Below are 13,742 nucleotides of genomic sequence, written 5' to 3' on the forward strand. Positions count from 1 at the left end.
CTTTGCATAAGTGAGTGACATTCACTGTGTTGTTGAAATTTGTTTAATGTACAGATGAAGCCACTTTGGTTCTTGTGTTTAACACAGAATATCTAAACGCATTTAACCCACTTATCCCATTTAACTCTGAAAATTGGGTGTCAACATCCCATCTAATTACAGAGTTCACCATTTGTTAAGCTAATGAAAAGGTTAAATGAGTTTAGATCACTTTAGATAACACAGTTTCTTCAGTTTATCTCGAATCATGATGCATTTAATACACAAATCCAAGTGGATTCATCTGTATACAGCATCTATAAGGCATTGAGAATACACTTTTTTGATATTTCATATGTTTCTCATTTTGATTGTATCATGTGTCCCTAAGGATTAAAAAGTGCCTTCTCAAACTGATAAGTATTAAGTTACTTTATGTGCACTAACTCTTTAGATTAAAAATTCTGTTATTCCTAAAACAGTTCTTTGGCCTCAAGGATCTCTATACAAATAAATATATACATACACACAAACATACAAATACATTTATCTTTAGGCATGACAATTATTGGATTGACTAATTTAGGTTTTTCATCTTCTTTGTTTTTAATGATTGACATTGCAAATATTTTATTTATATAAGTGATATTTATGACACTGATATAGCTTTGCTGATGCAGGAAATATTGTCATGGAGGGAATATAATCAGTACTGAATCATTTTGGAGAGAAAGAAGAACGTGCAATACTAAAAACACCTTCAGATATTTTTTGTCATTAAAAAGCCAAACCCGTAGAAATTATTCAAGATTTATGAAATGTGGTCCTTTTAGCAATGCAATGTAATTTTGTGCGTATTCATTCTTGTAGTGGAATATTTCTGATCACTTCTACCAAAGAGGAGAAGCTATAGAGAAAGAACTTAACCGTGAAGAAGATTTGCTTCAGAAGCAAGCAAAAGAAAAAGGGATCGCATTAAATCGTCCTTTTCACCCTGCGCCGCCTTTCGATTGCCTTTGGCTCTGTCTGTATGCCAAACTGGGGGAGCTTTGTGTTGATGTACGACCTGCTGTGCGTAAAAGCGCTGGCCAGACATTGTTCTCTACAATAGGGGCACATGGAACTTTGCTGCAGAATGCAACATGGCACACTGTCATATGGAAGGTACTATGAAAAGAATGAATATTTTAAGGAAAGCATATCATTTTGTGTGCAAAGTGCAGGGGGAAGCTATGCATACTTAAAACCTCCCCTTAGCTCTATCTTTCTTTTAGCTGTTTCTGCTAGAAGTAGCAGTAATAATCAGAAACCAGGTGTGCCATAGACCTTTGAGGTGCAGATGACATATAGGTTTACTCTTCGATATTTGTTACCTTGGTTTGATCCCAGTATGAACTCCAAAACATCACCTTGTTTTATCAGGTCAATAAATCTAATTATTACACAGTTCACAGTCCACCCAGAATAGGACTGAGCCAAACATTGTCCTTCAGGCCACCAATGGGATCACCATAGAAGTCAATGAAATGGCATAGGCTCTGAGCCACAACACTTATGGAATCTTGAAGATTAAATTATTATTTACGTATCACATCTTCTTAAATTGAGTTATTATGCATGTGTTCCAAATACAATACTTTCCAGATTATTCCAAATCCTTTCCACAGTCAAAATCCTAATCTGTTCGTCTTATTCCAGAATGTCACTTTAATGGTAGTTTACGCAATTCTAAACAAAAAATAAAATTAAAATGATCAAAAAGAGTTGTGCAGATTTAATTTACTTTAAAGTGCTTCCATGACATCCTTAGGTAACATTCTGATGCAGCATATGTCCTGGCTATAATTATGAAATTCAAAATTCTGCTTTGCTTTGGTTGTTATAGGTTTTGTTTCAGCTGTTGAATCAAGTCAGAGAGTCGTCATCTACAGCTGATAAAGAGAAGATTGAATCGGGAGGGGGCAATATACTCATACATCATTCAAGGGACACAGCAGAAAAGCAGTGGGCCGAGACCTGGGTACTTACACTAGCAGGCGTGGCTCGAATATTTAACACTAGAAGATACTTGCTCCAGCCTCTAGGTAAAGTATCCCACCTCTTTTCAGTAGCAGAATACCTGACAATGTTTAACATATAGATTTATCACACTATCAGTCTTAGTACTTATTTACACTACAGATTTGTATGCCGTTTGGTCTGACCAGAAACAATGAAACCTTACACTTGCTCATCTAGGAGGGTGAAAGGGGCACCTGTCCGGATGCTTAAAATGCTTGCTTTTGTATGCTGCCATAGTGTTGCTGCAGCTATATATATATAGAAGCTTGCAGGGATACTTCTACAACTGGTAGTAAGTGAGTATTTTAAACAGCCAACATATAGTGTGGCATATTAGTTAAAATGTGTACATTCCAGTTGGCAACCGAGAAGAGCTGCTCAGTCCCTGAATTTTTATGCAGATTTAAATTCCTGCCAGTGGTAGATATGCAAAGATAAACAGCATTTGAGAAAAAAATAAAAGTAAGAAAAGATGATATGATTGGAGTGGATAAATCTGGGGTGGAGCTGGTTTAAATATTGTCCAAAAATAAAAGGAAGCACTCACGGCATAAAGGTTGTTAGAAGTCCTTTACTGAATCATATAAACATCTACGCGTTTTTGGTACCTCAAGGGACTGTCATCCGGATATATATATATATAAATACATAAATAGTAAGTTAGACACAGGTCCATCAGATTCAACTATTTGACCTAAATAAAAATCCTTGCTGAATCTAATATGGCATTTGACCCTAGAGCTAATTTCAGTAGCCCTGTATTTTCTCACCTGTTAAGGTACCCAACCCATTCTTGAACCTAATGTTTCTTTCAGTACAACTGATTCAGGGAGAGAATTCCACAACTTCACAGCTCTCACTTATAAAATACACTTTTTTTGCACATTAAGATGGAACCGCCTTTCTTCTAATCTCAAAGTGTGCTCTGTATCTGCTGAAAGGACCTACTGGTAAAAAAAGCATCAGTTTAATGTATGGTCCCCTTAAGTGCCTCTTCTCAAAGAACCTCAACTTGCCCAGTCTCCTGCAATAACTAAGTCATACTCTTAACCTGCTTAGTTGGCAAACTGATAGCTGATGAAATTCCAAACTGAAAAATAAAGGCCAATTGTATATTGACTTGTAAAATCTACATTTAGAGGCCAATTTAATAAATCTCAACAAAACGCTAATCCACTTAATGTACCAATAAATATTCTCTGGGAAAAAAATGTTTGTGAAAAAGTCGCAACAAAATAGTGCAACAATTCAATTCAATCGTCTTTTTTGCTTAGTTGACAAACCGATAGCTGATGAAATTCCAAACTGAAAAATAAAGGCCAATTGTATATTGACTTGTAAAATCTACATTTAGAGGCCAATTTAATAAATCTCAACAAAACTCTAATCCACTTAATGTACCAATAAATATTCTCTGGGAAAAAAAATTTGTGAAAAAGTCGCAACAAAATAGTGCAACAATTCAAATCATTCGTCTTTCTTGCAATTTGGCGCTCAAAACGTACAAACTTGCGACAACCTGAATTTACCTGATTATCGAACAAAAACCAGCACAAACAACCCAAAACTATCGAAAATCCTGAAGGTAAAAGCATGTTCCAAGTGTTAAAGAGACTTCATTGATTTCTACATGATTTCAGTAGTAGAGCAGTAGCATGCTTGATAAAGGGTCCTGTGAGACTCGAAACGTTGCATTTTTTGTCTACTGAGCCAATAAACCAAAAATTTTTCACAAGAAACAACGTGTCAGTGTGCTGCGGTCTGTTGGACATTTCAGTAGTAGAGCAGTAGTAGTCTGTGCTAAATGACGCCTGGTACATGGGTTGTTGTAAGTGTGATTCAAACCAACATGTTATTGTATACAATAAGTGTTTGCTTGTTAATAATATACAATATTTAGTGAAAGCATGTAATATATAGATGTCTTTTTCCCAATTTAGGGGAATTTACCAAGGCCTGGGATGTCCTCCTTGATCACATTCAGTCAGCCGCTCTCAGCAAAAACAATGAAGTCTCCTTAGCTGCACTAAAAAGCTTTCAGGAAATCTTACTGCTTGTTAGCCCTACTAGGGACACTGACAAGCCAGAGTCTTTGCCTGGACTTTCGGTACCTATGCCTGTTCTTATTGGACCAGTCAATGCCTCTGGGCCAGGAAGACCGTTGGTGAGAGCTGATTCCACAGGGGAAAGACTTAGCAGGTATAGTATCTCTGAGCAGCCCATAGCTGTGGATGAGATTGAAGACTCGGCTCTATGGTGGGCAGCCTGGAACACCTGGTATCGGATCGGTACACAAAGCACTAAACCACCAATTACTTGTGACAAACTGACGTTTATCCCTAGCCAGCCTTTTCTCACAGCTTTAATCCAGATTTTCCCAGCTCTTTATCAGCACATCAAGACTGCTTTTAGCATGGACGATCTACAAAAGCTGGGAGTTATATTACATGGGGCAGTTTCAGTGCCTATAAGTTCGGATGCCTCTCCTTTTATCCTTCCCTCTTACACTGAAGCAGTGTTGACAAGTCTGCAGGAATCTGTGCTCACAGCCTTGGATGTCTTACAAAAGGTGACTAAATTAAAATTGCCTGCTGACTAATAATAGCATCACATTTCAAACAGTCTAGCCCTGGGAAGGGGGTACTTGTAAAATGTATTAGGCTGACAAACAAATTATTTTATTGGTGTTCTTTATTTTATGGTTTCTATCTTCTAACCATGAAAAGCAACTGGTTGTTTTGTATTTACTAATGAACTAAAATGTTCTGCTGGTATGTTTCAATTTTGAATTGCATAGACCAGTTTTCCAACGGAGCAGTCTCTGTATATATGTTTTTTTTATTGTATATTGTTTATCGTGATTTATAGTTTAGGAATGACATTAGAGCTGATGGGAGCAGTAGTTGATTATTAACAAACAAAGCCCTTCTTTGAAGATCCCTGTTCCTGTGGTGCATAGTACATTCTTGTGTTATTCTATTGATTGTGTTTAGATTATCTTGTAATTTTCCAGACATTGATAGATCAAGAGGGTGGACATAGTAATTCTCATTTCACTTAGCTATAAATGCAATATGCACTCCTTGTAACTTAATTCTAGTGTCAGTAAACCACTTCTGTATTCTTTAATGAATCGGGCACAACGTGAGAAGTGTGTTTTTTAATGTACATGTTATTGTGCTGGTATTCTAAGAGCTGTATTGGAATAATGTGCACAAATTTGTGCACCTGCACTTGCATTCAGAAACATAGCTTATTTACTCTTCATTATAAGCAGTTACTTGAACTAGTTACAAGTGAGAAATGAATAGCCTATCATGTAGAGAAATACACTCTGAAATATATTTTTTAAAGGGGGTAGTTCTTTACCAATATCACATACAGTAAAAATTGGGTTTCCTAAATGTGGCAAAAATTGTGTATAGACTGTATTTTACCAATATATGACAACAAATTGTTATCCAGTCATGCTTTGAAAGCATTTCAAAATACTTGTTAAATTCCATCAGTGTGCAAAATGATATGTGTTTGACAATCCTTATATTGTAAGGATTATATATATTATATATCAATATATACGATTATTTAATATATATAATATATAAGATTATTTAATATATTAATATATATTTAATATTCATCTTCTCTTTTTAGGCAATCTGCGTAGGACCGGAGAATATGCAGATTATGTACCCAGCGATTTTTGACCAGCTGTCTGCATTTGTGCAGTTCTCCTGTAAACCTCCACAATATGGCAAGCTAGAAACAAAGCACATTGCAAATGCAAAATATAATCAAGTAGGTGTTTTTTTTATCTTTTCAAACTTTGTTTTATATCTTTATCAGCAAATACACCTTGTATTAACACCAACTGAACAAGAATATATAGTCAAATGAAATACATCATCACGGAGATAAAAGTAAATAGACAGTTATATTTATTTTATTTTCTGCGGCCTAGTGTGCCGATACAATTGCTGAAGAAGCGATTTGTTGCTGGGAGACTCATCTCAAAAAATAGCAGCTTTGGCTGCTCTTCACTTAAAGGAGAAGGAAAGGCTTGCAGCACTTGAGGGTGCTAAATGTTAGGCACCCCAAAGTGATTGTAGTTACTTACCTGAAACCTCTTATCAGCAGAAAACTGCACCGGCCCGGAGTTATACCAGTGAGCACCTCCGAGTGATCTACTTCCGTCTTCTTCTTTCTTTAAATTTCCCAGGGCAAACACAGGCGCAGCTGAACGAAATAGCCGACTTTTTAGTTGAAGTTTGGCTTTTCGTTCTACTGCGCATGCGCAGCCGTGCGAAGAAGAAGGTAGACGAAAGAAGATCGGTGCTCACTGGAATAACCCCGGGCTGGTGCAGTTTTCTGCTGATAGGAGCACCGCCCGGGTTTTCCGGTAAGTAACTACAAACACTTGGTGGTGCCTAACATTTGGCACTCCCAAGTGCACAAAGCATTTCCTTCTCCTTTAATCATCTGCCAATGAACACACTGACAGATATGGTTGATTTGGCAGAGTAGGTATTTAAACCTGTTCCGATGGACTACCAACCAATATCCAGAGTACATGGATTTTGGTCAGGACTGTTGGGCCACCAAAAATCAAGCATATTCTCTGTTAATGTATGCCCATTTTAAGGTGTTTATTTCACATATTACATATGGCTTTCTTTTGCCGTTCTTGTCTGATGCACATATGTGAAATAATGTAAATATATAGCAGTGCATTTCTGTGATTTGACAGGCATGTGAAAAATAATTATTGGTAATACTTTATGAAGGCTTTGCTATTGAGTTTTGGTTTTTATTTAAGCCATTTACTAATACATCATCCTTACTGATGTACAGGATTATAGCAATACATCATCATTGCTCTATATTAATCTCACATATTTCATCTTGATTTATAGTAATTTGCACCACACTTTGTTATTTACATGTAGCTGAATTAATTTCTTTATTCTGTTTGTTCTGCAACACAATGGAATCACAATAGATCCAACTTTTTGCACCGGTGAGTGATATTTTGTTAACAACTGCACTCTCGAAATCAAAATTCTTTTACTTGCAAAAATCAGTTCTCTGCCTACTTAATAAGCGTGCCTTGCTTCCTTTTCCATAGATAAATTACCTGTTTCTGATCATGCATGCTATACATTAATCATTTTTACCAGATTTTTTGAAAAATTCTCTATTCATGTTTTTTTTTTTCCCCCTAGGCTGAGTGGGTGGCCTTAAATTATGTACCTTTTGCAGAGAAATCTTTAGAAGTCATGGTGGATCTTTACCAGAAAACAGCTTGTCATAAAGCAGTGGTGAATGAAAAAGTTCTCCAAAATGTCATTAAGGTAAATCGGTCTATAATTGGAGTTATTGGCCTATATGTTTTACAATTTTAAAGTAGACAATACTTTTCATGGCAGTACTAACAATGTCAGTATTTTAAATTGCTACAAGTATGGGATCATTTATTCCAGAAACCTGTTATCCAGAAAGCTTTGAATTGCGTATAGGGTGTCTCCCATAGACTTCATTTTATCTAAATAATCCAAATTTTTAAAAATGAATTTCTTTTTCGCTGTAACAATAAAACAGTACCTTGTACTTGATCTCAACTAAGATATTATTGGAGGCAAACTGGTCCTGTTGGGTTTATTTAATGTTTACATGATTTTCTAGCAGAGTTAAGGTATGAACATCCAAATAACAGAAAGATACATTATCCAAAAAAAAACCCAGGTCCCGAGCCTTCTGGATGATGGGTCCCATGCCTGTATTGGTCTCCTTCTGTGTATGAGATTTGTATTGTTTTTTCCCTTTTCTGATCATAGCCAACTGAATAGTTACCACAGAGTTAGTATCTCTGTGGCTTTTGTACTTGAAGATACAGGAAATCTACTCAGCTCAGACTCTGCAAAACTCCGTAAAACAGTGATGCTAAGTGATATCTAACAAGAGATGCAAGTTCATTTTTGCATTTTTTACAGGTTATTGTATTATGTTTCTTTAGAATGAATTTCACTGTCCACCATAAAAAAAAAAAGATGTCTGATCAAATATGTTATATCAAATAGAAATGTATCCTCCACTAGATGTCAGCCAAGATATATTTCATATTGTATGTGATTTTAAACTGTTCTTGTTTAAAGACATTGCAAACACATTTTAGACTTTAATACAACAATTGTCAAATTGAGCGGTTTGGTTTGACAACTTGGAAGACCAGATTTTGGTGTTAATTTTCTAACAGCATAGCATAAATATGTAGAAAATGTTCAGTCTAATTGGGCGGCAACCTGACTCATTGTGTAGCACTTCTGCCTTGTAGAGCTTAGGTCCTGAGTTCAATTCTGTCTTGGGCAGTATCTGCAAGGAGTTTGTATGTTCTCCCCTTGTCTGTGTGGGATTACTCCATGTACTTAGATTTTAAATTACACTGGGGCAGGGACTGATATAAATGATGTAAAGCTCTGGACTGCAGGAAATTAAAAAAAAAAAAGTGGTCAGGTTGAACTGTTGTTTTAATCTCTTTTGTGCCCTTTTAATCTGATCCACTAGTGTGAATGGACCTCTGGAATAATCATACTCAAATATTTAGTTTTTTTCTTATGACAGCTTAAACCAATGATAATTACAGCCAAAGCCCAAGGTGGAAACATGTCTGCAGTGTTAACAAGGCCTAAAATGTCAGCATAGAAATAATTTCTATTATTAACTACCAGCATTTTAATTGTAAGAAGGGTTTCCCAGATTAATAGATGACCGGGAATGGCATATATAAGTTTTCTAGTGACACGAACATTTGTATTTGCAGACGTTAAGGGTACCGCTCAGTCTGAAATATGCCTGTCCTTCCGAAAGCACATGGAAGCTGGCAGTGTCTTCCTTGTTGAAAGTTCTCTCCGTTGGGCTACCTGTTGCTCGACAGCATGCATCTTCTGGGAAGTTTGACAGTATGTGGCCAGAATTGGCTTCCACCTTCGAAGACTTTTTATTCACAAAAAGGTAAGTGAGCTTTATCTATGTAATAAACACTCAATAAACATATTCATCCTTATGAAATTGAATACAGGTATGGGATCTGGAAACCTGTTATCCAGAAAGCTCCGAATTACAAAAAGGCCGTCTCCCTTAGACTCCATTTTATCCAAATAATGCAAATTTCTTTTTCTCTGTAATAATAAAACAGTACATTGTACTTGATCCAAACTAAGATATAATTAATCCTTATTGGAAGCAAAACCAGCCAATTGGGTTTATTTAATGTTTATATGATTTTCTAGTAGAGTTAAGGTATGAAGATCCAAATTAATGAAAGATCTGTTATCTGGAAAACCCCTGTTCCCGAGCATTCCAGAAAACAGGTCCCATATCTGTACAAAATATATTGGCTTATATTTAACTGTGCTTGTGAACCAAGAACCCCCTATTTCCTAAACTCTATCCGGATGCCACTAAACACTATTTGAAAAAAATTTTCTAAATAACTGGTGAGATGATACTTATTCTTATTTTTCTAATTTGGGAAAAAGATGGAGGTAAAGAATTTATGCCAGAGCATAGACCGTGATTTACCTGTATCACTATGGTTAGTGGTATATAAAATATTTCACATGTTCAAGAAGAATATTATGTGTATATTTAATGCCAAGGCTGAATTTGTGCAACTGTGCTTTGGTGGGTCTTAAAATATAAAACACTGAGGGGCAAAGTAAAAAAGGAATCCTTGTTATCGATTGCTATTATACAGCAGTGATTGAATCCTTGGTTCAGTTATTTATAAAATGTGGACTGGCCTTCCAGGGGTGGGGGGTTATTTATATATATCTTGGCAACATTTGAACTTGAAGCAGGTCTGGGCATTTGAGTCAAAATAATCCCTGCCATTTCAACTGCAGAGAGGCCCAAACAGCAACCCCACCAGCCCAATAAATAGTGACTGACTATGGCATCTTACAGCAGCCCCTCTTCCATTTGCCAGAACCCACAGTCCAGGCCTGACTTGAAGTATTCGACTGCTTGTTGGTCTGGCTCTGGTTCAGCAAATGATGTGAAATATAAGTGCAGACTCTTCTCCCATACAAACCATTATTGCAGACCACGGATTTGGTAAAGCAGTATCTACTATTTACATATTTTATAACTAAAGAAAAGGATGAATTGTCAGTAAAGCAGAGCTTGTGTAAATGGAGTTATAGTGGCATATTTATTATGCTGGTTAAAAAAGATAACACATCGCTTGAACGAACGGAGTCTCAAGCATAGAATTAGCGCCATGGTCCTGGTCGTGGCGCACTGTTCCGTCTTTAACAACCACCTTTCGCTTCGGGAGGAGCGCTCTGCTACTCAGGTCTTAACGTGAGAGGACCAAGAAGAGAGTTCTGGGTAGGCAAAGGAACTGAGCGTTGTGTACTGGAATGGAGAACAAGGTGCGTGGTCAAGGAACAGGCCGGGTCGATACTAATCAGGAGAAGTAGTACAGATTCAAGAGATGAGCGAGTAATCGAAGTACAAGGCAGGAACCCGAGAGAGTAGTCCATACACGGGCAAGGGTCTGGACAGGCAGCGGAGTAGACAAGGTAAGGAAAGAAAAAAGGCTCTGTGTAGCCTGAAACGTTGCTTATCCAGGTCCTGCCAGTGTTCCTAATAAAGTGGTGCTGTACTTCAACCAATTGATGATAGACAAGGTAAGGGACCGGCAGGGTCAGAAACACAAGAAATTGCACCCAGGAACTTTTGAAAATAGACCTTACGTTGGGCAGCGTGTTAGCAAGTGCAAGCCCTTTAAATATTTAAATGTGTGATGACGTTACGCGGCATAAGGACAAAGATACCCAAAGAAGATGCAGGCAGGTGTCCCCGGAGTGAGCGCGGCCAGCCTCTCCAGTAGACCACCAGGTCCTATCACATTGCCAGGCTTCGCAGTGTAAAAACAACGTTAAATAAAGGTGGCAAATCTGGCGTTCTCTGGGCGTCATTTCTACAGCTTTTTTTTTTTTTTTTAGTGGATTTTGTTATACACAGGATAATACATATGACATATGCCCCATAGTGTGAGGTTGTGTATATGCAAATGTATTTAACGGCTTGTGCAAAGGAGAAAGGCTTAGGCTATGGACACACGTGCGGATATGTGGAGCGTTTTCAGGGCGGTTCATGCTGTGGCTGACTGCAGCGTAAATACTATATGGTAGTGTGCTAATTCCAAAGGCTGAAACGGCTAGCGAATTAAAGCATCAGTCGGGTTTTTTAAAAAGCCACGGCCACCACGCTGAAAACGCTGCAGATATCCGCATGTGTGTCCATAGCCTTACTGTAATGTGCAGTTTAGGGCAGATTGTTGGTGTGGGGGAGGTTTACTGTGCAAAGAAGCACATTTGTCTTCCAAAGTATACTCCAGCATCTGCACATTTAATATTTGCTTTAGTAATTTAGATGTGTTGCTCATGAAATGGCTTTAAATCTTGCTAAATAGTTGTTAGTGGCCCTGCCATAATCGTATAAATAATAGGATTCACTAAGAAAATACAGTTTACACCTGTCATAAAAATGTGCTTCTGCTTTTTCAAAATCATCAAATCTCTGCTGTACAACAGCGTATAGATAATTTAAACTGACTGGGGGACCTCAAAACGCATTTTGCCCATATGTCTCCAGTTGGACAGCTTTAATGTAGATTACATGAACATGTTTATATCTTATTCAGTCCTGTGTTTTCTAGTAATCGTAAAAAGAGACCCAAAGGCAACACAAGGAGTTGCATTAGACCAGGGCTCCCCAACCGCTGGGCCACGGACACTCCCGCACTGGGCCGCGGAGCCCAGTGCACAAAAACGAGGCGCGCCCCGAATTGGAAGCCGGCACGCCATAATTGGATGCCGGTGCGTCCAAATTTGCTGCTGACCCCCGCCGACCCCACCCTGCCGACCGCACCCCCGACCCCAACCCCCCGGTCCTCACAAAAAATAAAGGTTGGGGGACCCCTGCATTAGACCATTACAAGTTGCATAGAGACCTTTATAATTCACTAAATGTTCTTTACACCTGGATCATCTAAGTGCTCCATATTTAGTTATACTGTATAGTTACTTTGAATTGAAAAAAGAAAATACAATAATCTATCAAGTTTAACACATCCAAACTATTCTCAGTATTTAAATCTTTTGCCTTGAAATTGCACTTGAAGCAAAATTGCTAGTCTGCCTTGCATTTGCTTTTCATCTAAAAGAGTAATGGTTTAATGCTGAAGACATTTACATTTGTATTAGATTAATCTAAGCACAATGGCTTTTCAGAGAACAGGAAATAGCTTTTCAGAGGAAATACTCATTTCTAGTTAATTAAAGGGGCTGAATCATAGCCGGTATGCTTCCTATTCAAATATTCCCAAATTAATTAAAAGGGAAGGGAAAAAATTCCCGGATTAATAATGAGGCTAGCTGGAGTCATTTGTCCAGAGATTGCATGTTGTAAAAAAAAAACTGAACTGTAAGATTTTTTTTGTTGGTGTGTGTTTGTTACTTTGAAACTTTACTCTTTGTGCAGCATCATCTTATATCTTAGAAGACCTTTCTTTTTTTTTTTTCAGCACACCTCCAGATAATCTTTCAATTGAAGAGTTTCAAAGAAACGAGGGTATTGATGTTGAGGTAAGGAGGTGAGGTTTAAGCCAGAACTTTAAATACATCTGTATCTTTTCAAATAAATAATGTTTGTTTTGTTTTTTTTAAAAAAGGTTTGCCATTTTTAGCATTACTATTCAAATGTGTCTGCGTTAAAATGATGTCCTATTCCTAAATTTACAACACTTAAACAATATTGTTTTCTTAAGTTGAGAGATCAAGGTGAAAGGATAAATAACCCACATCTTACAACAGTGACATTACAAAATAAGCAAACTTCCAATAAGAACTTAATCACAAGTTTGCAATGATTTAAAGTTGTTTGTAAATGAAATCAACAGTCAGATAATTACAACTTTTAATTGCAACTCATAATTTTATATCCATAGAAACTGTGTAATGATATTTTATGGGAAATTCAATTCGAAACTTTGCAAAAAAAATTGTTTTGGGCAGGAGACCCCCTTTAATTTTAGGCTTATTATATATATTTTACTTAACTAGAAATGACTCTTCCACTGCAAATTTTTTCTGCCATATATTTATTTTATCCTGTGTTATAAATTATCTCTATTCTTTTATAAGGTCATTGCAATAGTATATTAACCTAGAATATAATAGCACTGGTTCAGTATGCCTCCATAGACTATAAATGGGGGATTAGCAATCATGCAGAGGGTTATCTTCAGAACTGTGCGGAATTTGAACACCCCATAGAAAAGGATTATTAAACTGCTTAAAGGAGAAGAAAAGGCTAAAACTTAGTAAGAAACAGTGCATTTCTTTCCTTCTATTGTGTGTACATGGGCTTCTGTTTCAGACTTCCTGTTTTCAGCATAAACCTCCAGGGCTAGGTCTTGAGCATGCTCAGTTTGCTCCTCTCCCCCTTCCCTGCTGTAATCTGAGCCCAGATCTATGAGTGAGCAGGGAGAGACTCAGGCAGGAAATGATGTCACACCAAGCCAATATGGCTGCTGCTATACTTAACAAACAGAGAGAGCTTCTAGAGCTGTTAACTGAGGTATGGTTAAGCATTCTGCAGAATAAATATAGTGTTATAACTTGCACTATTGGGAC

General features: G+C 37.2%; 1 protein-coding gene across 10 annotated transcripts in view; it reads left to right on the forward strand.

Annotated features, from left to right (window-relative positions):
• Positions 1–13,742, forward strand: part of mon2.S (MON2 homolog, regulator of endosome-to-Golgi trafficking S homeolog) — a 63,907-nt gene that overhangs the window by 35,251 nt on the left and 14,914 nt on the right. For 7 of the 10 annotated variants that reach the window (XR_005966682.1, XM_041588654.1, XM_041588649.1 and 4 more), the window contains 8 exons: positions 850–1,143; positions 1,865–2,063; positions 3,981–4,609; positions 5,695–5,838; positions 7,040–7,057; positions 7,263–7,391; positions 8,858–9,048; positions 12,632–12,692. Coding sequence is in view for 9 of the 10 variants with exons in the window: in XM_041588654.1 (XP_041444588.1) it covers positions 850–1,143; positions 1,865–2,063; positions 3,981–4,609; positions 5,695–5,838; positions 7,040–7,057; positions 7,263–7,391; positions 8,858–9,048; positions 12,632–12,692 (1,665 nt within the window). In the remaining variant the exon portion in view is untranslated. The remainder of the gene's footprint in view (positions 1–849; positions 1,144–1,864; positions 2,064–3,980; positions 4,610–5,694; positions 5,839–7,039; positions 7,058–7,262; positions 7,392–8,857; positions 9,049–12,631; positions 12,693–13,742) is intronic. The other 3 variants (XM_041588651.1, XM_041588652.1, XM_018256037.2) reach the window with 1 other exon arrangement.

The sequence above is a fragment of the Xenopus laevis genome, chromosome 3S (genome assembly GCF_017654675.1).
Source record: "Xenopus laevis strain J_2021 chromosome 3S, Xenopus_laevis_v10.1, whole genome shotgun sequence".
NCBI lineage: Eukaryota > Metazoa > Chordata > Amphibia > Anura > Pipidae > Xenopus > Xenopus laevis.